At 35.9% G+C, this 25,138-nt stretch overlaps 3 protein-coding genes across 12 annotated transcripts in view; 1 reads left to right on the top strand and 2 right to left on the bottom strand.

Moving 5' to 3' along the window:
- Positions 1 to 7,303, bottom strand: part of LOC139978272 (aryl hydrocarbon receptor nuclear translocator homolog) — a 26,397-nt gene extending 19,094 nt beyond the window's left edge. For 2 of the 7 annotated variants that reach the window (XM_071988316.1, XM_071988311.1), the window contains exons 1-2: positions 6,828 to 7,002; positions 4,973 to 5,036 (exon numbers count right to left, since the gene is read on the bottom strand). In XM_071988316.1, coding sequence (XP_071844417.1) covers positions 4,973 to 4,995 — 23 coding nt within the window. In that variant the 5' untranslated portion in view covers positions 4,996 to 5,036; positions 6,828 to 7,002. The other 5 variants (XM_071988317.1, XM_071988312.1, XM_071988315.1 and 2 more) reach the window with 4 other exon arrangements.
- Positions 6,654 to 13,347, top strand: LOC139978273 (hydroxylysine kinase-like). Of its 3 annotated transcripts, none has more exons than XM_071988320.1 (5): positions 6,654 to 6,681; positions 10,089 to 10,242; positions 10,673 to 10,823; positions 11,348 to 11,534; positions 12,408 to 13,347. In XM_071988320.1, exons 1-5 carry the CDS (start codon positions 6,669 to 6,671, stop codon positions 12,893 to 12,895), a joined length of 993 nt encoding a protein of 330 aa, XP_071844421.1. In that variant the 5' UTR covers positions 6,654 to 6,668; the 3' UTR covers positions 12,896 to 13,347. The 3 variants fall into 3 exon arrangements, with proteins under 3 accessions (XP_071844421.1, XP_071844420.1, XP_071844422.1); XM_071988319.1 differs by lacking the exon at positions 6,654 to 6,681 and adding an exon at positions 8,528 to 8,949 and having other exon boundaries at positions 9,889 to 10,242; XM_071988321.1 differs by lacking the exon at positions 6,654 to 6,681 and adding an exon at positions 8,528 to 8,949.
- Positions 13,348 to 14,138: 791 nt separating this feature from the next.
- On the bottom strand, positions 14,139 to 21,393 carry LOC139978274 (N6-Methyl-AMP deaminase-like). Of its 2 annotated transcripts, none has more exons than XM_071988323.1 (9): positions 21,257 to 21,393; positions 20,447 to 20,601; positions 19,979 to 20,127; positions 19,045 to 19,126; positions 18,462 to 18,588; positions 17,575 to 17,655; positions 16,163 to 16,301; positions 15,316 to 15,416; positions 14,139 to 14,799 (listed from the first exon to the last, which is right to left on the bottom strand). In XM_071988323.1, exons 1-9 carry the CDS (start codon positions 21,257 to 21,259, stop codon positions 14,623 to 14,625), a joined length of 1,014 nt encoding a protein of 337 aa, XP_071844424.1. In that variant the 5' UTR covers positions 21,260 to 21,393; the 3' UTR covers positions 14,139 to 14,622. The 2 variants fall into 2 exon arrangements, with proteins under 2 accessions (XP_071844424.1, XP_071844423.1); XM_071988322.1 differs by lacking the exon at positions 21,257 to 21,393 and adding an exon at positions 21,048 to 21,230.
- Between the last annotated feature and the right edge of the window lie 3,745 nt (positions 21,394 to 25,138).

The raw sequence follows: 25,138 nt of genomic DNA on the forward strand, positions 1-25,138 counted from the left end.
CTTGTCAACAATTATGTATTTTATTAAAGAATGTAGATTACACCACTTCAAGTCACATTTAATCTCATAAATGGGGTCTTAATTTCACCTTCTTTATAATATGCGTATACCTCACCTAAGATGTGCTCCTTGTTTCATACTTCTACTTCTTATTAATGATTTTCTTTTGTGTAATGAAAAATCCGGTTCCGGCCGGATTTTATCCGGACGGATCTCATGTACTATCCGGCAAAATCCGGTTCCGGCCGGATCCAAAAATTTGGATCCGGTGCATTCCTATTCATATTATGTAAATATATAGCACCTCAGTTATTATACAACAATCAACAAGGCATTTAAAATATTAAATAAATGTAGCGTAATTGTGAATAAAAATTTAAATAAGTAAATGTAAATATTTCTTATGTTTTCTTTTTGGTTGGGAGTGTTCTACTCTGCTTAACCATTTTAGGTTTTATAGAATACTTCCTTTCACACCTGATTTATCCACATTGTTATATGTTATAATGTACATTGTATTTTTTACCTGTCAGTTATGTAAAAACACAAACTGGAATTAATTTAAAAAAAAACAAACAGAAAACAATATAGACTAGTTCTTGGCAGTGTCCAATTACTTTCAAACAAAATTAATGAATGCAAAACTGAGTATTTCGGACATTTACTACAGTAAATATCAAAAAACACGATGCTAATAGCACGAAAATAACTGTTTCTAACTTTATAACATAAGCATTACAAATTTTATAGCAAATTTACGCTTTCTTGTCTAATTTTTGGCCCTTTAGAACACTTTTTCTGTGTCCTTTCTGGTTTCAATCTTGAGACATGTTTCTAGCTGACAAGCATATCTTCTCGTCTCATCACTACGTTTGTCATGACACAACTTTTCATTGCACAATTTCTTTTCATGACACAACTTTCTGAGCTAGACAAATTTTCTGCTAATTAGGATTCCTAGAATTTAGAAAGGTTGTGATCAAATGAACTTAAAATATACTTTAAACGTGAATCATTTCTGTGTGAATTTTAGATAATTACAGTGGAACAATATTTCATGGACACATTGTAAAAAACACTGTCATTAATCCCTAATACAGTTTCCAAAATTCCATGGAACAATTTGAAATTAAATTATTTCACATATATAGGAAACGAATGTACATATTCAAATATATTATGCAACATGTATCAATCAGGTTTGTACAATTTAAATGCTATCATAAGTTGTTCATAGTAACATTGAATGATAAAATTACTGTAGGGCCAACCTTGGATTTGAAACAATCTGACATAAAACACATTGGACTTTCTTATTTAACAAAATTGCAATTACATAATTTTTCATTTTTGTAAACATTTTTTTTAAAGCCTTTCTTCTTCCAGAGTTATATAAAGACCATATCCATAGAATCACATTCATAGATTTAAATCACAACTGTCAAATATTTCTATAACAAAAAATATATATAAAAGATAAAAAAAGCACTTAAGCAAAACCTTGATAAACTTAATGACAAAGCACTCGAAAGACAATACAATCAACTGTATTCTATATCACATGCATTTAATATGCAATTTATCTACTATAAGGCCACTTCTCAATAAAACGTGTACATAAATTTGACATTACCTGTACCATTGCATTTTCATTCATTTGCATATATGTTAATACTCAACTATTGAGCATTCAAGTTTGTGTGATTATGAAAAGTACTACTGAGAAACATACAGTACAGATTTGCCAAACATATTAGGGGGTACACAGTACGCTACATCCCCCCCCCCCCTCACTGGACAAAAGTCTAGGGGTATCCTCAATTCCTAGCTATAGGCCTCCCATCTGTCACCTATAGTTGATGCATCACTGAAATGATGACCACTTGAAAACTCTAAAACACACAATCAGAGTAAGAATCTTGAGAAAGGATACAGTATTGTCTTTAATAGACTTTGTATGGATATTGTATCATATATACATTAATACAAATGTCAACACACTCGGTGAAGAAATTTTGTACTTTCATCCTTATTTAAAGAAGTGTTGCTTTCGCATAGCAACAAGCCGATAACTGCTTTTGAGTGATAAACCTGCAAGCATGTTAAAGTTTATGCATTTCTGAATACTGTACTGTATAGTCACTACTGTACAGTGTAGGACACATGTATCATTCTCCACCATGTCCTACAAAATTCCAGTGCTTGCACCAGTTCCCAGAATTCTGAGCTACAAAAGCATTAACAATAGCTGAAAATTGCCCCTACAGTGTAGTTGACCTTTGACCAAGACAGCTCATGGAAAAACTGCAAAAGACCCAACTATAGATCAACATAATTACTGTAGGAACAGTTCGATACAGAACCATGCATTCAGGTCTTTTTAGACAATGACTCACACTGACGTTGAACCCTAATTGACCTATGAATAATGACCTAACATTCATAAACGCTCCAGTTGATCCACTCCTCAATACTGTAATTATGTACAACTTGGGTCAACCTCTGTGAATTTCTGTAAGAGATCTGCATTTGGCATATTGTCAAACAATGACCTAACTAACCCAAAGTGTCTTTTATCTTAAAATTTGTGGACATCCAAATTGGTTCTCCATCTGACCACCACCCCCCCCCCCCACCCCGAGCTGGATCATTTCTGCTCCAAATCCCTTTCAGGGTATATCCTCTATTTTGCATACATATGCATTAATCAAAGAACATGCATACAGTATAAGTTGATACTTACACAGTTCACACTCTAAGAATGAGTTTTGAAACTTCCCAATATTATTGCTGAACTGATAAAATTCATAGGAATAATAATAATAATAACAGAGATTTATAATGCGCACATATCCACCCTACAGGGTGCTCAAGGCGCAACATGGAAAAAAGTCAAATAGAACTACTGGAAAGCTTCACGCAAGGAATGTGACCACTCAGTATATAAGCCTTTGATATCATTAATGGTTCCTAGTGAAAAGTATGACACAGTGGCGTAACATTATGGTTTGCCGAGAGCCATATGATAACCTGATAAGCAGTGTTGGCAAACATTGTTTGGTTTCCCGCGTACACACTTCAAACAACTGTCAATTTCCCGCCAATGTTCGCGCAGTGAACACAATGAGCACGCGAAGTGTGGGAGGAATTTTTGGGTCCAGGGGCCACCCTTAGACCCCCGGTGGAGTCATTTCCACATCTTGTCATGGTCCAGACGGCGTGGCCATTAGAAATTTTGGTAAATTTGTGTGTCTGACGATAACAAACTTTGCAGGTGCTGATGCAAAATGCTGACAACTTGTCAAATCTACATTGTCACGAAACAGATTAAAAACATGAAATGACAATTAAGAGTAGCTACATTATGACGAAATGTTATAACATGAAAAGATATTTTATCTTTCTTACAATCACTTAAAAGTTTAACTTACAAACTTGCAATATTATGAAACAAACATCATTCGGCGATAATCCGTTTCTAGACTACCACACACTGAATAACGTGTACAATACGCAAATAACAACTGCAGTGCAGTGGTATTATGTTGGGCTGTGTCCTTCATAAAAGACATACGGTACACATGCTCCGGGTTTTGGGTTACAAAAATCTTGGCATGCTTTCAGAAAGTTTTTCATCAACACCCACTATGAATTGGTTGCGTTCTTTTCTTTTCATGAATTGTACAAACAGTAGTAATATGTTAAGGGGCCGCTTTCCGAACATAAGCATAAGGAGGGTCGCACTCGCACATGAATAGGATCTGATCGGAGACATTTGCAAACAGAAGGTAGAAAAGAAAATCGTTCGAACTAAGTCAAACTCATGCAAAGGAAACGCTTACTCACTCTGCGTTTACTAAAATACAAAAAATATTAGAAATAAATATGGAATGCAATAAATTGTTCAAAACATTTCCCACCAGGCTGGTAAAAAAGTCAATATAACAGCGATCTTCTTTCGCTGGGCCGTGGCTGTCCTTGGGACACGTATACCCTGTAGTGTGCAAAAGTAGCCATTGACATTGCCCTTTTGAGTAGGTCAGGAACGCATCATGACCGTACTTGTTGTAATTGCGATTTAAATTGAGAACACTGCTTTCTGATTAATTTCCTTTAGTTTCTGAAACTTTTCATGTAAAATTTTATGTTGGATTTACCCTTATTTTTTTAGTTTTAAACTTTTGCTCTTTTTTTCCCCAATTTTTTCTTCTTCTTCAGCCAGGCTGGATTTCCCGCGATCATTGCGAATTTCCTGTTAACCTGGTTTGGAAGGTTTACCAGCCCTGCTGATAAGACACATCAGTAGTAAATGAACTAAAAGCTTTTGAAATAAAAGTCTGTACTGTTGTTAAAAAGAAAATGTTAACAGTGGAAGCTCTGTCTTTAAGGGCTTTATGCTGACATGTTTTAGCATTTAATTCAAAGTAATTGAAACTTCAAAACTGACTGTAAGCCAATCAAAATATACGAAAATACCTACTATTTTGGAGTAAAATCGCATGGGAATAGCTACAGCCTACAGTAGACCAGTATCTCACCTTGTGCAAGCAGTTCTTCAAATGAGAGGTGCAGTCCATTTTCTCATGATGATGCTAAATTGCTAATAATACAGCACTTCGGTTTTTAAAAAAATCTACAATTCAAACTTTGGTAAATAGTGATGACAAATGGCAAGATCATGAAGGCACTGCAGCATTTTGTGCCAACCATAGGGGCATTTTTATTGCATGTCGCATTGTAAGAAAAGACGTGGGGCACTGATGACAAAACCCATCAATGCCGTCAGTCTTGTCGAGCCCTTTTACAATTTCTAAGTTTTGAGGTAGGATACGGATGTTGACATTGGATGATCAGTTGTTACCAAAGAGTAAATTGGAAAATGGATTTTGTTTTTGAACGAAACAATGTCCATTTCACAAGCCTATTCATGTGCTCATAATAGTGTATGAGAGAACTACAGTTAAGTACTTACCCACTTTTCCTTTTGCGCTGCATGCTCAGCTTTATTGTTTGGAACTGGAGAGTACTTCAACACTCTGTCGAAAAAAAGGAAATCGATATAGTTTAAATTTTAAAGAACTACTTCTGTGCTACATTCAGTAAGTCAGAGATGGGACACAATTGTCCTGAATAATATGAACTTTTTTTAAAAAGTAAAGCACAATTTTTAACTTTTTTTTGGGGGGGGGGGGGTTCTGATTTTCTTCCTATCATTTTCATACTGAAATGTACAGTTATGCTAATCACTAGCTTGATAAGAGCTGATATACTGATACACTTATTTATGCAGCAGAATAATTGATATCTGCAGAACAAGTTTGCATAGGAAAGTTAAGGACAACAGACAAGTTGTGTGCAAAAATATAAACTCAGACAGATTCAAACAATGCAGCATTCAGTGATGGGAAACAGTTTTCCTGCTTAATATGAACTTTTTTCAAAAGTAAAGGACAATTTTTTTTCAACTTTTATTTTGTGGGGGCAGGGGGTGGGGGGTGTTTTGATATTCTTCCTGTCATTTTCAGAGATGTTTTGGGGAAACCTGTTTCAAATTCAACCTGCAATGATCGATTCACGAATCCAATAACCAAAATAATGTTAATTCAGTACGAAAGTTGGTGCTATATACACCCCCCCCCCCCCCCCCAAAAAAAAGATATGCATACAGGTATCCACAAATTTGTTTTCATGAACAATCCACCTTCAGTTCTGCTGAAATGAATTCTTTGTTTGCAAGGAAAGTTCAATGTTTTCTCTGGAATGGCCATTTGGCCAGTGAAGCTGTTATACTATGGTATCCACACACCAGAAAGTGAACTATTTTTGGGGGACAGTAGTAGAATTGAAGTGGAATGATGTCACTCTTTAAGACAATAATCGAATCAATTCTACAAAAGTTGCTACAGGCGCAAGAGAATAGAGATAATGATTCTGTTTGCCCATTCTTCTATCCAGAATTTTTGCCCATATATCTATCTGTGAGTTCTTTGTTAAAAAAACTAATGTTGAAATGTGTAGTTCCAGGGAACGAATATTATCCTCCATGATTCATCTAGGCCTTCATCTGGCTTAGGCTAGTACAGTCTTAAATGATCTTTGACTTCCAAATTCTAAACCCTAGGCCTATGCTTACAAGTAGGCCTATAGTAGGCCTAGAAAAAAATAGTATAACATATGTTTTATGCTCTACATACATGTTGCCGCACTGACAGAAGCTTCAGTTGCTGCATTTTAATGTCAGGTTGTAACCACTCTTATTTTGGGTGTAAGCTTTATTTTGTACTATGCTATACATCTTCACCATAAACTTTTCAAATGTAACTAAATTTAGCAAAGTGAAAGAAGGAAAACTGATGTTTTGTTCTTTGAAGCACTTTTAAAAATTATTTCACCCATTTACCCAACAAACATACAGATTAAGTTAGGCTTATATTCGTCTTGCTACAGTAATCGTATTCCGACTTACAATGGAATCTGATCAAACTATTGATAAAAATTAAAATCCAGACACTAGGCACACTCACTACTACAAGTTCAATGAAGGATACAACTCTGAACCACAGAACAAAGTCGTACTAAATGCTGAAGGTACAACTGCGCTCTTAAAATGTCCGTAGACCATCATGAAAAACCAATATTTATAAAGCCTGCAACTACAGTACGCTACAATGGGACTAATAAGTAAGGCCTAAGCTTATGTCTGTACTGTGCCTGTGTAGGCTACTACTAGTACTAGCCTAAGTTAGGACTAGGCTAGGCCTATCGAACTTGCCTGGAATTGGAAACAAATACCCTGCTGCTTTGGGTTCTTTTCATAAGATTTATACCTTTCTTTTCAATTCTCAGTGCATGCACCAATGAAGTTGGAATCAATGGATAGCCAGATGCTACACGATTAATAATTCCTCAGAAAAGTTGACATTTAACAAGATAGTTTCATCGACAACAATAGTTTTTATTTCGTATGTGATACTGTGTATCCCTAAAGATTCATTTTCGCATACGTACGTATATAGTTGTGTTCCACGATTTAACGTCTGCGTGTATATGATTAACGTTAAGACAGTACTAGACCTAGTTGTTGTGATTTAATGGATGCATTCTCTATTGTGGACACGATTACGATCAAGGTCATGGCAGGGTGAAGTCACCAACAAAAGTCACGTAGACATTGTAGGTTACCAAATTGTATCAAAAAGAGGATAAGGTACCAGTACATTTAACCTTATTTTAGTACGCAATCACACAACATGCAATAATAAACAGAAAAAGGAAGCAAATACGTTGTAGCATCACAGCTATCAAATGCAGACACATGCAGTGGCAGTAATCTTTGGTGTACACACGCTGAGTGAGTTTCAACTTATTGTTTCTCAGCAAACCGCACACGAGATAACGATTTGGAGGGGGAGGGTGGGGGGAGGGCAGTGGCAGAGCGTCCATACAGTCAGAGGTGCGGATTCCCCCCCCCCCCTGACGGACTCAAATGGACTGCTGGCGCCCTTTTCAGCTTTTTACCACTCTTTATTCATTCGCGATTATTGACTTTTTTTATTGCGCTCTCAAATACCTATTGACATTTGTCACATTTTGTTGGTGTAATTTTCTGACAAAAATGGCGTTGACACCTATTTATTCTTCGTTTATCTGCAAATTAGCAAGGCCCGGAAAGGGTCATTTCCGGCGATTTTGGGAATATCTTTACTCAAAAAATTTCTGTACCCTCTGCACCAACCTGTGGTGGCGCTCCGCTTAGATAGTGTCAAAAGCGCCCCTACAGACCATTCTCTCCCCCCAGACCAATACCCCTAGCTCCGCCACTAATGGAGGGAGGAGGTGGTTATTACTAACAAATACACCCTGCAACATTCTGAATATTATCACTTTGTAATATAGCACACCATCCAACACTCTGCATCTCTATTGCACTCTTAATTAAACTATTCATTCAAAAAGTAACACTCGACTCGATGATGCATATAGTATCAGTAGCGTTACAAGAAACAAGGACGGATGCAGGATCTTATTAAAAATGGTGTGAAGACTCTCGCAAAAAGAAACGTCTAATGCCGGTAATCTGACCCAGTTTCGAATGCTGTGTAACAGAAGTGTTAGACACCACCATCGATCCAAGAAAATACACACACACAGCTTGCTACCATCGGTAATTAGACACTAGTGTACAGTCAGTATGTACAGCTGCGGTCAATACTTTCAGCACAGTGTACAAACAATACAGCGATGGACAAACTTAAAAAATATTAACATTTACACCTGCACTAGGCTGACTCATCGTCATCGTCAAGTTATTCTAGAGATGCAGAACAATTTAAAAATGAATATATTCAAAGCGGTTGTAGTGAAACATTTATAGAAACATGAATGTCACTTTTTTCCGTAGACTACGATATATCAAACGTTAAATTCCACCAAAAGTCACGAAATTGAGGGCTCTACATTGAACAGCAATCATACACTGGTTTTCATCTATCAAATCCTCAATGGCCCTCCATGAGTAACCGGAAAGCACAAACATAAACATACATGGAAACGTGGTACGTTTGAAGGGGAAAGTCCCGTGCAGGGCCATAATACAGATGGATCAGGCCGCGTGAACAAAATCAACTGCGACTGTTGAAACAACGGTTAAGTTCAGATACAAAGCAGAATAGAGCTTTTCGGTCCTTGGTCTCAAAATGTGGAATCCTCAGAGGAGTTCCAAATAAGCTCTATGTTTGAAAAAAAGAGGAACATTCATGGACAGTGGTAAAAAAAGTTACCACTTTGTAGGCCTAACCACATACGTTACCAACGTAGCCTATGCCGCACACACAGTATTTGCTATAAATCCGGGTGACATACGTTGGGAGCCCCAGTTGGCCTGCCTATCTCCTATCAAGACCTTATCGTTGTGGTAAATAAACGATTGCTAATATGATGGGAGCATCCGTGAGTATAACAATTATTTTATTTGACATATGTTTAAATCTGGTTTGAAACAATAAAGGTTACTTCATAATCATATGTCATTTGTTTGTTAGGACCTAGGCCTAACCGTCAAGAGTAAATTCTTGACGGTTTCAGTGTATTTATCATCTGTGAGTGGTACTTGTGTGTTTCAGTGCACCTTTAATATTTTCTATGCGGTTGTCTTGAGTGCACCACCAAAAATAAAGAAGACAAAACCAAGCAACAGCTGTCTTTCTTTTTAGAGTAGCTATATATACACTTTGCTAAATGTTTCAAATTCCATACTGAAACCCACTTTGTGTTTCTTGTCTATAATAACATGACGAGAATTAGTCCATTAACCATAGGTTGCATTTTCAGCTCTCTTTACCTCAACTTACTGAAACTTTATCTCTCCTGCAAACAGACTGGTTAGTTTAGAAGAGTTGATTTGTTCACACCTTGCCATGTCTGCCTTGATCTGTTAGTGAACTGGCTACCAGCTGTGTGAAGAGTTGCATAATAGACGAATAGGCAGCTCAACTAAGGTGCGAGATGGGACTGATCACTCAGTACAAACGGCTGGATTTTGGATGCAACCTATAGCTAATGGACATTTTCGCGGCATGAAGAAATATCAACAAAAGTTGCTCCCTTGTTGAAATTCAATTGTGCTGTGGTTCCATCTTTTGTTCTCATAAGAAAGTTATCCAATTGGTTGTTTGTATGGCACTGTCACTGGTTCCAAATATATTAACCTTAGCATTTTTAAACTAGTTTCAGAGATTCAACATTTTCTTCTTAAGAGATAATTTAGAACTGTCCAATATGAGTAGCTATGTTTATTTAAAACTGAAGATAAGCAGATTGTGGCCTTTTAAGATCACTGATCAATAAATCATCTAACAAACATTTTCTTCAATTTTTCTTTGTACTCAGATTTCAAATTATGTCAAAAACAACAATCCACCTGGCCGTGCAAGAAATTGCTAAGAAATTCTACAATTTACAGCACCTCAATGTGAAAAGGTTAAATAGTTATGACGGTTTAAACTTCTTACTTCAAACTGAACCAGAAAATAAACCAGACTGCTCACAGAAGATAATTGAATATCACATCCTTAAATTTGTGCCATCAGACGGAACTCTGTTTGAGTTGTGCAACAAACAAGTGGAACTCATGAGGCATCTTCATCACAGAGGCTTCTGTTCCCCAAATCCTGTCGTTGCTGCTAATGGACATTACATCTGGAGACTGAATATGGTCGAGGCTGGCCTTATCAATGAAATGATGTAATTTAACTATTTCTTTATATTAAAGCCACTAACTACATTTGGTATTCTGCACTAAGCTATATTATATAACATACTCATATTGTCATGCCCTTAAAAGCAGAGGTTTTTGACCAGCTTGACACTCAGTTTTACTCTTCAACCAGTTTGCAAGTATTCAAGGAAAATATTATGTGTTAAAGTACTAGGTTTGAATCATTCTGAAATGTAAATTTAACTCAAAACCTTCTGAAGTATTAAAAAAATATGTCAACTGTCGTTACTTCTGTCAAATGAAATGTTATTAAATATATTACATCTCATGCAACAGAATCATATGCCACATTACTTTTTTACTTGATAACTCTGACTCATTGATGTAAAAGTATCCTTATCCTACAGATTTTTAGGAATTATTCTTCTTAATTTTTGTTGCTGGTTTCTTCTGTAGAGCAGACCTTTCTCCTCCTGAAAATGGTTTCTTCATGGTAACTCTTTTAGAATTCATCCCAGGTCGAATTTTAAGCTCTCTGCATCCTGTGCCTTATTATCTCTTTTATGAAGCTGGACAGATGTTAGCCAGACTACATGAGCTTGCAAAGGTCAGTATAGTGACAAAAAGTTACAAGATGAAAAGTAAGTTAGTTTAGGTAGCTGTGAGTCTTACTTTTAAAACACAGTCCATAAGTTGTAGACATTCATTATGCAATTGTATTGTTTCCCATTTGAAGAGACAAGAGATGGGGAAAGGGGGGGGGGGTGATCTCACCAGGTACTGTCAGCATTAGGTTGCTTTAAATGTCTTTTGTTGTCATTACCCAGGCGTACAGTGTATAAGCCAAGATTCTACTCTATTTTGCATGGTTTCTCAGCTAATGAATCTGTAATATTGTCATTGGGCTTTATAGCCTGCATTCCTCTTCTAAAATTTGGAAAAGCAGCTTTCTCTGGTAATTTGATAGAAAACTACTTATCAGCAATGAGAGAGAAGAGTTATTCTGGCAGTTAGAATTAATACTTGGTGGGAAGAAATTGAATGTACAAATCAGATTTTCATAATTTTTTTGTCCTGTTTTCTTAAGTCCATATTTGTGGGTGCTCATGATGACTCCCTTATTTTCTACAGACCTATGAAGGAGATTCTCAACCTCTTAAAGAGCTCAGCAACAACTCATATTGGTCCTTGGAGCAAGCTGGGGAAGTTAGTAACTACATGGAAGTGGTAACAGACGAAGAACTCTCCTCAATAATACTTCAAGTTGTGATCAGATTTAAAGAGAATGTCCTTCCAAGATTATCAGATTTACCTTCTGGTAAGAGTTGTTAGTATTCCTAAGTTTTCAGTAAATTATATGTTTAGGTAAAATGTCAGAAAACTATACTACAATCTTGTGGCGTAATCACATCCCTTCTCCCGTCTCCCCCGCAAAATAGATACATAAAATACAGGTAAGACAATTGCCATCTTCTTCTACACCGGGCAACCAACATTTGTTCAAATTTATCACCTCTTTAGTGGTAACTGTTTGCTAAATCAGAGGTGTGTGTTGTCACATGAGAGTTTTCATTGCGACATTTGGTTTCTGTGTATTTTTAAAGATTTATTTCCATAATCAATACGGAGGGGGGGGGGGGGTGTGATCATATGGCCAGTTTAGTTATTGATTCAAGAGTGGTTGACTTAACAAACATGCAAACAGTTAGTGTGTTTTGTATGTCTGTTACATAAATCCGACCCTCCAGTATATTGGCTGTTCTACTATACTCAGCAACCAACATTTTTCCGTCTTTAGCATCTCTTTAGTGAAGACTGTTTGCTAAATCACAGGTGTTCGTCACATGAGAGTTATCCTTAGACCTTACCAACTTCCTCACACATTTGATTTAAGCATAGTTTAAATATAAATCTGTGTGTGTTTTTGAACACATGGTAAGTGCAGTTTGTTGGTTTCAGTGACATTTGATTTCTGTGCATTTGAATGAGTGATGTGGATGCATGTGTGTGATACATTGCTCCTTATCATGATCACCTCAGAACAAGAAGTCCTTTCAGTATTAAAACAGTTATATGAATATACTGTTTGTTGTCAGTTGTAAGTTTCCTTTTTCCGCAGTCAAGTTTCACCTAACATGACCATTGTTTATATGAACAAACCAAAGGCATGCAGTTCTCATTTTTCTTCCAGGAATCATCCACGGAGACTACAATGATGATAATATAATTATCAGCAGTTCAAGTGAACAATGCATCACACCATCCTCTTCCGAATTAAATGATGAAGTAAATGTCATTGACAGTGAACCTTCTGTCAGATTCTCAATCACAGGAGTCATAGATTTCAGTGACATGTCCCATTCCTACCTCGTTTTCGATATTGCCAAAGCTCTTTCTTTCATGGTGATTACCGACGTGCCAGATATTATGGTAGCCGTGAAACATTTCATGAATGGATACTCGTCCAGTCGAGAACTCTTACAGGTTGAAAAGGATGTTTTGATCTCTTGTACGATGGCTAGTTTGGCTCAAAACATTGTTTTAGCTTTGAAAGACTACTCCATCAATCCAGGTAACTCTTATTTGCTGGCATCGATGGATGACTATCCTGTCGCATTGAAGAAGTTATTCCAGCACACTGATGATGAACTAATGACCATGTGGAATTTATGCCAATAAATGTATGTAAATGGATTTATTGATACAATAAAAGAATTGCATGTTTCACTGTAGCAGATACATTGAGCATTTCCATAATTGTCCAGATCATTGAAGGGTTTGTCTTCAACCAAAGATCCCCGTTCTTTGTGTGTGTTGCATATATACATGTGTGCCACTTATTGTACAACTTTATTTTCACAATGAAATGAGGAGGGGGGATGGGGGGAGATCATATGGCCAGTTTAGATATTGATAAAAGGGAACCTTGACTTAACAAAGATATGCAAAACGTTAATTTGTGTTTGTATATCTGTTACATAAAGCCGACCCTCCAGTAAAGAGAGAAGATTGAAATACTTTAGATTAGATTTATTAGATAGAGTTAGATTAGTAACCTGTACTCTAGCGCTTTTATTTGGTATACTAACAGGTAACAAACTCCAGCTTTCATTTAAATAACTTAAGTGTCTTGCAGAATGGATGAGGATATATATGTGGAAAAAAATTTTGATGAAAAAAATGGAGAGATGAAGTGTGTTGAAAGATGATGATAGAGGATAGGTCATTGTAAAGTTCTCTACTCCAAAGAATACACTGACAGTATAGAATATATTGTATTCGACTTGTCGCTTCTATTTCTAAATCAGTTCTACTTCTTAATAACAATATGTACATGAATTTAATACAGTGGGAACAAACAGGGTGAATCATACATTGTTTATGTATAAAGATAAGAGTATGACTACTGGAGGGAGAGAGGTCAAAAGGCCACAGCAACGAGACCACAGATTATAAATGAGCCTAGCTGCAGTTACTTAAAGGGGTAGCACATTGTATATCTTGGATATTACAGTCATCAGGGAGCATATTTTCTTCGTATAGAATCCAAATACAATGTTATATTTATGTAATGAACATCCATGAACATGCTGTTGCTACGAAAGTTTCTATATATATATAGAAATAAATTTGGCAAACTAATTTCAGATTCTCTTTTTACTTATTTCTTTTCCCATATATAAATGATACAATATGAAGTATAAAATTTAAAATCTTTGGAATATGAGGTAGAGATATAATGGCTATATATGGTTTATATTAATATGCTGATTTTATGTGAGCAGCTTCTGTATAAAGTGCTTCTAGTTGACCATTAATAGATACAGTCTTCCTTCTCTAAACTATTATCAAACTAGAAGTGGTAGCTCAAAAGTATAAAACAGAAAGAATAAACAAGCAAGGATAACGTAGAGAACATACAGCGAAATTCTTATCTCCTCTTAATGTGATGTAGACTTAAGAATTTTTTGGGAATTTTTTTTTCATACTTAAAACAACCTGCAGTGCTTGCAATAGTTTCCACATTTGTCAGTGATTAAGGTGAAATATCAAACAGCTTAAACTATAAAAGAAATTTAATATAAGCTTCGAAAATTTTGAGAAATATTTCTCTTTCTTGGCCTAAGACAGGTTGGCAATAATTGAAGTAGAATTAAATATCTTGTAAAGAAAACTTGGTTACTTTTTTGAGATTGTTTCAGAACGACTAGTTAGAATTTGCAACAAGTGACGTTTTTCAACACTTCCTATTGCCCTAGTTGTCTGCAATACCTGTCTGCACATTTTTCTAACTTTTTCTAAATACAATCTTTGAATTCATTTTAACCTAAGATGGAAAGAAAAGAAAAAGCCTTTCATATCAAATGTGGGGATCAATTCTTTTCCTCTTCTGCTGCCAGCAAATCCTACCGACAAATTTGCCATTCATCTCTAAGGGATGTTTTTGTTGCATCGTCTGCAAATATATAGTTGATGCTTTCATTTGATATCCTCCAAAGGTCATCATTTTGTAGGTTGTATGTTTCAGCTGCAATCCTGTATTCTTCTGAGAGATTAGTTGAGAAAACACCTTTATCATCAGTCTGGCAAAATAAAACAAAGTTAATCCAATAGTAAAAATATGTTAGACAAAGCAGTGTATAACAAATATGCCAGTTTATGGTATTTTAAGGTCATCAGTAATGCCAAACAATTTTAGTGTGCTAAGAATTGCTAAAATAGCTTTTAATAGTACCACACTACAGGCTCTGATCCACATAATAATGTGGCCCAGAAAGCCAGGAGTAAAAAATCACAAAATATGTCTCAGGGAAGGAAATGATTTTGGGGAGGCATCGCAATGTTTGATGAAGTTTGGATATTGTTAAGTAAAATATCTTGGGATTTCTATCCAGATAACACATTGTTTCATACCTAAAATGATTAGACTCCATATTTTAGAAATTCCAAAACTTATGAATACAATGAATATTAGGTACATGCCATCAGGTTTGTAATCTCCACACATGAATAAGGCTGCACAGAATCGTAACATAATTTATATTGACTGATCGGATGAGGATATTTGCAATGTCAACAATTTGTAAGAGAAGACTTACACAGAGTACAACTGGATGGTTTTTGTTCAACCAATACTTGAAGTGGTGTTCTGAATAGGACTTGACCGTCCGTGAAATTAGGTTGGATGTCAGACAACATTCTGTTCAGGCGAAAGAAAAGAAAAATGGTGTAAAATTATACCACTTAATGTATCACTTGTTAGCTAAAATATAAACAAAACAAATATACTGATCACATTTCAGCTGAAAAAAAATAATGAATATGGAAACATTTGATGCTGCTGACATGGCTTAGCATTAAATCTGTCAAAAAGACAATGCTCAAATGGCTTACTGCCAGAGGAGGAGCTGAAGCAAATCTCCCAAATTGAATGAATTTTAAAAATTTGCTTTATCTTTAGGTTCTGGTAAGTTTTTATTGGTCATTGGGTGATTTTTTTTTGAATGGGAAATTAAACTAGGTGTGAAGAACAGGGCTCACTTGAATGTCACTCCATGATTTGTCATCAACACAGTAATTTTGAGTCTTTGAAACATGTACATGTAGGGCTCATAGCTCTTCTAGATATGACACCATTGCTAGTATCAAAGAGAAATTTTAATCATGACATAGGTGGATAAGAGGAGGGGAAAGGACTGGAGAGGGGTGGAGGAAATTTGATATATTGAAAGTGAATAATGACAAGTAATTAGAGATGTACCAACTACAAATTTTGGATCTGACCAGACTATCAGGTGGACATCCCTACATGTAACCCTTACTTCAGAAGAGGAGGTGGTACCCTCTCTGTAGATAATATCATAACAGTGTGTAAACGTCACAAATATAGCAAAAGCATGGAAATATGGTGAACGCATTACATTCAGCAACTCTTCATTTCCATACCGATTGGAATCTTCAGTCTATTCACTAGTTCCTCCATCTCGTCAGTACCTCCAGCTGCAGGGTGTATAAAGGTACCATGGCCAATCCTATCAGGGGGTACCTGGAGGAGCATCAGACTCTCGGCTGACCTGTCATCAGTCTAGGAAGAGAAAAAAGGAAATCTAAGTTCTACCGAAAGAGGAACTGGAGGCATATGTAGCTGCCATTTTAACCAGGGGTGCTGCACACTTCTTTGATCAGGGGGCTCAATGCTTATCTAGAGGAGCAGAAAGAACCTTTGTTCTAGAAAAAAAAAGTTCTGACAATTTTTTGGGGGTGGGTGGTGGGGGAGGGGGACAAAAATTTGTCACTGTAGCTACCCCACTTAATTTATCAGTCAGTGTTTTTATTGCAGCATTGATTTATTCAACTAAAATTACTTGAATAAAACCATTGCTTTATCTTTGATGGAACTAAAATCATTCATAAGGTTGTTCCACTCATGTTTTTGAATAGTTTGGAGTCTCATAACCTCCAATTGGGAACTTTGAAAGTTTTTAAGATGAATATTTGAAGATGATGAAAAAGAACAGTAGCAAGCAATAACAAAGAATTCTTTGACTCCCAGTACCTCTGACAATGGAGTTAATAAGACATGTTTACTTTATTGTTTTTCACACAGCTGGTTGGGACAAATATTTTGGATACGGTTCTTTCAGGTCACACTTAGGACGCTTGCGCTGATGGTACAAACAGAAGGGCTATGCAGGTACTGTTAAGATGAAGTTTGAAAACTTTACATACAAGGACTTTGAAGTGTGACATGAGAGTGGTAATACTATGCATTAGAAAAGTTGTCACAACTAGCTGTTTGCACAAACAACCAGAAAAAGTTTTCAGTTTTGAATCAAAGCAACAGTATCTGGTTGGTCATTATAAAAGATGTTTCTGTTGACAGAAAATGTAACACACTTGTTAATAGTAAAATGTTGAATTGTTAAGATCTGTTGATGTAAAAAGGACAGAATAAAAGATGTTTCTGTTGACAGAAAGTGTAACACATTTGTTAATAGTAAAATGTTGAATTGTTATGATCTGTTAATGTAAAAAATGTCTTTATTAAGGACTAATTTAGTCAATTTTAGAAACTAGAAAGAAAAGTTGCAAGAATTCAACACCAACCTTTAAGTGCAGGACGTTTCAGGAATTTTTATGTTTGAATATACAAATGACTGGTTGGATAGTAGTTGTTATTGAGAGTGACCATTTTGATGGAATTGTATCATTACTGCTTAACTAGCAGCAGTTTACAATCATCCTCCGCTGAAATTTCAAATCGAAAAGTATATGAAGATGTTGAGTGTTGAATAACAGTCTTCCATGTCAACTACATGATAAAACCATCAATCTGTTGAACTGTAGGGTAACTTTACCTCTGCTAGATGGAGAGCTAACTTCAACCCAGCATTCTTTGCTCTGGACAATAGAGGAATAATGTCTGATACATTAGTGGTCTAAAGAAAGAAGACAAAGAAGAAAATTGTGAATGTTGCATTTTGGTCTTGACTGTTATATGAAACATTATTAGCTGGGAAATATGAACAAACAAGACATCCACTGTCTTAAGGAATTATATATTATACTTATAAGGGATATGCACTTTTATATTTCCCACATAGGACCTCTAAAATGCTCTGATCCTTAGAATAAGTTGGGACACTTCTCCTAAGCCAATGCTTGGATTCCTTACACAATGGCCAGTACACACCTATGTATCCCAGATATTACATAAACATCCTACTTCATATAACAACTGCCAAATTTAAGTCTGTGGATTCCCTGTTGTACTCTCCTGTGGAAGTTTATCAATAGCTCTAAGGGACCAAAAGCATCATTTCAGGCTGGGTAACCTAAACAAATTTGTATTCTGTCATTTGTCTTCCCCTTCACATCCCATGGAGACGACCGCCCTAACTCCACGTTCACTCCTGATCTCTAAAATGCTGATTGGATATGACTCATACAACACAACAGAAAATCGAACTGATCAACATAAAGATATGCACAACACAGCCCTGCCAATCTACAACCAATTATTTCAAACTAAAACCCTGCTTAATTGATTAATTTTAATACTAAAAATCAATGGTACATGAACACATTCAAATTTCTCCCCAGAATCTGCTCATGCCGTGTACAACTATTGGTTTGGATACTACTACAGTATCAATACAAAGACTATCAAAACAAATATAATTACTGGAAAAAGCAAAGTCACTGATAACAAGAAAGAAGGAAAAAAGGAAGGAAAACTACTCACAAATGGGTCCCCACTAAGATCCAATCCTACCAGTAGCCCTTCACTAGAAGTATGGAACTCCTCAGCTAACTTAACTACTTCCCCCATTACAGGAAGTGGGACTTTTCTATCAATAGAGAGGAGAAATCTGTGCAAAGACAAAAAAAATTAAAGCTGATGATACCACAACAAAAAAATACTTAAAAGAGATATGATATATCTTATGCTCAAAGTGGTGACCAAATTATGTTGCCTATTCCAATCAATCATGAAATCAATTGTTCAGGACAATGGGGATCATGCAAAACTTATGTAAGGTTAAGTATGTTTATGCCACCAAAAAATCCATTTGAATTTTCAAGGTATGGGTTACATATGCCACCTGTATTCCATTGTGGTTTTTAATACCTAAGAGATAATGCAAACATGTATCTTTAATAGTGATTTGAGGCCGTCTACGTAATATCATTCCAATAAACGAATGGTTAGCCAACCAGATTGCAGATAATTTGTGAGTTTGTGGGCTTGGAAACTTCAACATAGGCCTCTGAATGCCATTCAGGCACTTAATGGTTCAATGAGAATATAAATGAGGAATATTTACCTTGTTAAAATTCCATTGCTTTCATAATTGCTCTGTTTGATTTCTTTTAGAACTGTTTCAATATATGTTCTTCGAGTTAATCCTGAACGGAGAAAGTTTATTAAACAGGTTAAAAAAACTGATTGTACTACAAAGTATCAGCATCAGAAAAATTAAAATTGTCACAGATTCGTCCATGTCAAAAAGTAATAGATACTTGGTTTGTACAGATTTGAGGAAGCTATTCAGACCATTTTTGCAGAGTACTTTTGAGGTCTGTGAAATTAGCTTGTCTGATAAGAAAATATATATGTTAATATATACATGTTTAACTTAAACTGAGAAACATCTATTCATTGCTATACAGTAGCAATGTACTACCACTGAAATGATACCCTGAAGTCTTTCTCCTATTATTAGAATTAGTGTAAGACAGCCAAAATGGAAAGTTACTCTGTGAATTTCAGTTACAACAACAGACCATGCCCAATACAATTCTGTGTCAGTGACTCAGTGTGTAACAAAACTTTTATAATATCATGAAATGAAAGGTAAAGCTTTCTTATTAAGAAACATTCTATGATTCAAAAAATGAGGCTACAAAGTAAAACAAACATAGCAATTACTCAGCTCAAAAAACTCAAAAAACACACTTGCTAGCATCGGTAATTAGACACTAGTGTACAGTCAGTACATACAGCTGTGGTCAATACCCACAGCACAGTTTACAAACAATACAGCGCTGGACATCTCAGGTCCAGCTAAAGATAACAAGGTATAACGTTTCATTACTGTACTGTTTGCATTTTGTAGCGACACAAACAAAACGTCACTTGCAAGCAATGGAAAAGTTAACTTTTACAGATGGCTGAACCCGGTTTGGGGCGAGTCTTCAATGCCTTTAATAATGTTACAAAAAGGAACACCCTGCTATTTATGACATGACTTTCAATACCTGTGCTTGGATTCTCCTTTGGTGAACTTCTCAACTCCAAGTACTTGACATTATCAGCTGCAAATTCCTGAATCACATCTCTGGTAGCTATGGCAACTGCTTCTGCATCATCTACAAGTTTATGGACTAGTGGGAATATCTCAAAACAGCTGCAAGGATGTAAAACAAACATTTGCATAATGAAAACTTTCTTAAATATTTAAAAAGTGAATACTGATTTGGTACTTGTAGATATTGTTACCATCTGCAAAATAACTACTACCTTGAGACCAGTATTTGCCTTACTGAAGAATTTTAAAAAAATGTGACTGTTTTGTCATTTTCTCCCCCCCCCCCCACCATCAATGACTCTAGTCCTAGTCTACTGTGGGCCATTTGCTAAATTTTGAGAGAATTCCTTCTGAAAATTTGTGATTGAAGTACTAAATCAAAGTGTGCTTCTGTGGCAATAAAATAAAATATCCATACTCCTCTAAGCTTCTCTGTTCTCTATTTTCTGTAAGTTTCTTCCATTTTGCTAATTTTGCAAGGTCACTGGCTTTTTCATCAGAGCTACTTTTCCTTGCACTCAGCTTCTGTAGAGTGTCTGTGCTGATTGATCCATTCAGATGTGCATGGAGTTCCTGTGAATCACAGAAAGTAATAATAATTTTATCCTCTGAGAGATACTGCAGATGATCATGATGCAAACCTGATCTTGCTAGGCCTATACCGTAAGATAGGGAAGAATGTAATAGCACCAGCCTTTTGAGAGCTGTTATCAAATACAGAAATGCTCTTCATTATGATATCTGTTGCAGCGAAATATGCATATTTAGAGAATATAGGGATAATTGAGGGAAAGAGATATATAAGCTCTAACTCAATTAATAGATAAAGGCCTTGCCTAGGCCAAGCTAGGCATGAACATACTAATGAAATATCCAGTCTTATTGGTTTGTTTTAAATAGTCTTATGGTGACTGTTATTCACTGACAATATAGTCTTATAACTTTTTAAGTATGTAGGCTAGGCCAAAGTTATATGCTAGTTGAAGTTGAAATCGAATGAACTTAGGAAAGGCACCGACCACTTTCGGTATCTTCATGCAAAAATCATGCAACTTTTTTTTCTCAGTTTGGCTCCGAGAGGGCATGTCGTATTCAGGCTAGCCAATTTTATACAAAGGGACACAGCTCTTACATAGTCTACACCAGAGCCGTATATATGCTCTGGTCTATACATGTAATCGTGGATATATAGCCTTATAGGAAATGTTTTCGTATTTGCTGTACATACCATACAATAACATGTGTTGTGTTACGTCGCCTCATTAAAGATAGCAACCACTAACAGCAGACACTAACAGCATGCTACTAAGAGAAAAGGGCAGTAAGACATAGCACACTGCCACTGCGCTCGTGTGTGTGTGTGTGTTATAACTGACACTGCGGTCGAGTGTGTTTTTCAATTAGTGAATAAATAAGAAAGGTATTTTTTTTTCAAATTCGATTAATTTGAGTTATCGACCTTAATGAGATGTTCGGTTAGCACCACATTAAAGTAAAAGGTTCCTCTTTTACGTGTTACACCTCTACTATCGGTCAAAAACCGATTTCTTGACCAAAAGTGGCCTTAAATTAAGTTTTCACCCCGATACGGACCCCTCTCTAAACGCGCTGTATATACGTAATGTGTAATTTTAAAACAAACTTTTACAAATGAGATGTCCATCGTTTTGCTCGAGTTTTGTAAAGTACTTATTAATTATAAACACGCAATCACTGAAATGGGTCAAATCAAATCACTTCTTGAAATGATTTGTATTGAAAGTAAATTTAAGTTATGAAGTGAAAAAGATGCGGGAGAATTCTTCCAGTTGGCATTGGTACCTGTGCTGAAATGCCGCAATGCCATTAGCACTGTATGTATATGTAAGAAATAAAATGTAGTGGTTCGTCTCGTAAATCCTTTTCACAAGAAAGCTGTTTATTTGTTAATGTTGTGGCATGCAGTCGGGGTTAATGCACGCTTCAGTTCGGTTTGACTTATTCACATTTAGCGTCACATTCAGTGATGACGGTGGTCGTTTGAATTGGTCAAGCACACTTTGAACCAGGCAAAACGCATTGTGAGAGTTTTCTAAATCATATGCACCATAGATAAACCTCTTTATTTTTGGAAAATACGCTAAAATCTGCCTCTTCCACGACCAAAACAAATCTTGAACATCCTATAAGAAAGCATTCGTGTTGCCATATCTGTTACGTCTATACCATTGTCGAATAAGTAATTGAATAGGTAGCAGTTACTCATTCGCGAATGTCGAACGAGGAACGTGGAATAAGTAACTAACTTCACAAGTTCACACGGGTACATTCTTCGTCTGGTCGAATTGTTTACAGTCTGAAGTTAATTATCGTTTTGTTAGGAAAGCCCGACAATCTACAGTTCCCGTTTTGTTAGGAAAGCCTGACAATCTGCAGTTCATATAACGTGTTCGTTTTGGTATACTGTCAAGAAAGTTAGTTATTCTGTATGCACATTTCATGTAAAAGTAGCGTGAAATTTAGCATGTTTAGTTAAGTCAAATTGCATGCTTTTTCGGTCCAAATGTTGGTATTATGTAGTGTAGGGATTACTTGCGCGAAATATTAATGTATCTTGTTTAGGTATATGCATTGGTTCGTAGACAATAAGGGTTATATTGACACTTATTATTGTTGTTCAAGGATACCTGTGTAGTCACAATGTTTCAAGTGCTATTCAGAGTTAAAGACTTTTGCAAAGTAGGATACAGTCAATATATGTCACAATGGAGATTTATGAAGTCACACTCACATGCAGTCATGTGACTGTTTGTGCAAGTTGTTTTTCATGAGTAATTCAAGGCATAATTTGCGTAATCATTTACTCTAATGTAACCTACTAAGTTTGAAGGTTAAGATTAACTAATTTGTTTTCTCATTCTGTTTGTTCCCAGATTGAATGAAACTCATTGAGATGAATAAAGCTAATAATTCTAATCATACAGTTTAGCGCAGTCTATCGAAAGTCTGTGTCTTGCCTTCACCGGTCCAAATGTATCAGGAGAGATAGAAATATGATGATATCACATATTTTGTCGGTGGAGGACCTGTTGCAGAGTTATTTTAAGGATGAAAATGTCACTTCGATTTGTAATAACCATCATTGCATGGCCTTTCCAACTGAAAACAATTTCAAATGCCAGTTTTCTCTGTACGAAGCGCCGGAGGTGCTGGTATTCATTACAAACAGGTACTCGGTGACAAACCAGACAAGGAAAAATGTAATCCGGAATATCTTCAAAAGAGTTATCTTCTACTTACATCCAAGTAGTTAACTCTTTTGCAGATTATAAGGTAGTAAGCGATAACTTTACCTCGGTCAGGAAAATGTGATGGACAAACAAAGAACATTTCAATATGTGCAGTATCGCATCAAATTTGTTGCAAGTTATGATTTGATGACGTGAAAGGGGAAGAACTGCTGCTATCTCCCACAAGATGGTTGTCTTGTGATATCATCAATCGATACCTTACATAGTTATCTCAGAATTGCAAATCAAGGACCCATATTCTCCCCACTGATATTCACCAACAAATGTCTGAAGAAGATTCAACGATGAATAACTGCATTAGAGCTTGTATTACGACCGGATTGCTGACTAAAAATTTATATCAGCATTATGATATCATTTTATCTCCATATTGTGCAGACGAACAGCATTGAATATTGTTCATTTACAAAGTGTCAGCCCTTGGCGACTGACCCCCATTGGAGATATGCTACTGGATGTAAATAAGTGTGAATATATGATTTGCCATGTCTCATCAAGAGTCTGTATAACTTATAAGATGTTTTATTGTTGTGATAATATTATAAATTATTCTTTTACAAAGAAGTTATGAGAAGAGAGATTAATATCGTCAGTCATTCTTTAGAACCTCAATATCATAGGAATGCAACATGAATCGTACTAGTTAACAAAAGTATCCGAAAGTGATGTAAATGTACAATATATTCCACAAAGACTTCATGTTGGTTATATGTGGTCTTATGGTACGATGTGAAGATTTTCTTGTCAATGCTGTATAAAGGTAAATAACTAACTTATTTTGCAAGAAAATACAGTTCAACAAAAAGTTATCAAGTATGTTTGATTACATTTTGTCTATATATTCTGATATTTCGGTAGCAGGTGGAGCACAGAATCAGATTTGCTACAAAGAGAAGATATGGAGCACAATTGTTCAGACAAGAAGGACAAAATTGAACCATAAATAAATCTAATCAAATTTAAGAGGAAAAAATATCATATAGAACAAACAAAGTGTTACGTAATGTAATGTAATTAAAATCTTATATAGCACACTACACGCGATGCATCTGTGCGCTTTACAGACAATCAAGAAAACGTATACAAGGAGCACCTTCAATTAGTGCTAAAATCTAAGATTAATTTTTATTTTGGTCAAGAAATCTCAAGAAGGTCGATAACTCTAAAATTAATCGATTTTGAAAAACACAAATGAGATCATTTTTGGGGGATCATTACACATTACGTATATACAGCGCGTTTAGAGAGGGGTCCGTAGAAAAAATAAATACTGTTTTTGATCATTACACATTACGTATACACAGCGCGTTTAGCGAGGGGTCCGTATCGGGGCTAAAACTTTAAAGCCACTTTTGGTCAAGAAATCGGTTTTGTTACCGATAGTAGAGATATACCATATGAAAGAGGAGTCTTTCTTCTTTAATTTGGTGCTAACCGGACATCTCAATAAGGTCAAGAAATCGTTTTTGTTACCGATAGTAGAGGTATACCACGTGAAAGAAGAACTTTAATGTGGTGCCAACCGGACATCTCAATATGGTCGATAACTCAGCTTATCGATTTTGAAGAAAAAATAAATACTGTTTTTGATCATTACACATTACGTATACACAGCGCGTTTAGCGAGGGGTCCGTATCGGGGCTAAAACTTTAAAGCCACTTTTGGTCAAGAAATCGGTTTTGTTACCGATAGTAGAGATATACCATATGAAAGAGGAGTCTTTCTTCTTTAATTTGGTGCTAACCGGACATCTCAATAAGGTCGATAACTCAAATTAATCGATTTTAATTTTTTTCTTAATGATCATTACACATTACCT

Source organism: Apostichopus japonicus, chromosome 13 (genome assembly GCF_037975245.1).
Source record: "Apostichopus japonicus isolate 1M-3 chromosome 13, ASM3797524v1, whole genome shotgun sequence".
In the NCBI taxonomy this organism is placed as follows: Eukaryota; Metazoa; Echinodermata; class Holothuroidea; order Aspidochirotida; family Stichopodidae; genus Apostichopus; species Apostichopus japonicus.

Coding starts and splice junctions, on each gene's coding strand:
- LOC139978274 (XM_071988322.1), bottom strand. CDS start 21,113: ATGCCCTCTCGGAGCCAAACTGAGAAAAAAAAGTTGCATGATTTTTGC. Junction 20,128..20,446: donor GAACAGAGAAGCTTAGAGGA/GTATGGATATTT, acceptor ACATCCTTGCAG/CTGTTTTGAGATATTCCCAC. Junction 19,127..19,978: donor AAAGGAGAATCCAAGCACAG/GTATTGAAAGTC, acceptor TTCTCCGTTCAG/GATTAACTCGAAGAACATAT.
- LOC139978273 (XM_071988319.1), top strand. CDS start 9,899: ATGTCAAAAACAACAATCCACCTGGCCGTGCAAGAAATTGCTAAGAAA. Junction 10,243..10,672: donor GGCCTTATCAATGAAATGAT/GTAATTTAACTA, acceptor TTTCTTCTGTAG/AGCAGACCTTTCTCCTCCTG. Junction 11,535..12,407: donor ATTATCAGATTTACCTTCTG/GTAAGAGTTGTT, acceptor TTTTTCTTCCAG/GAATCATCCACGGAGACTAC.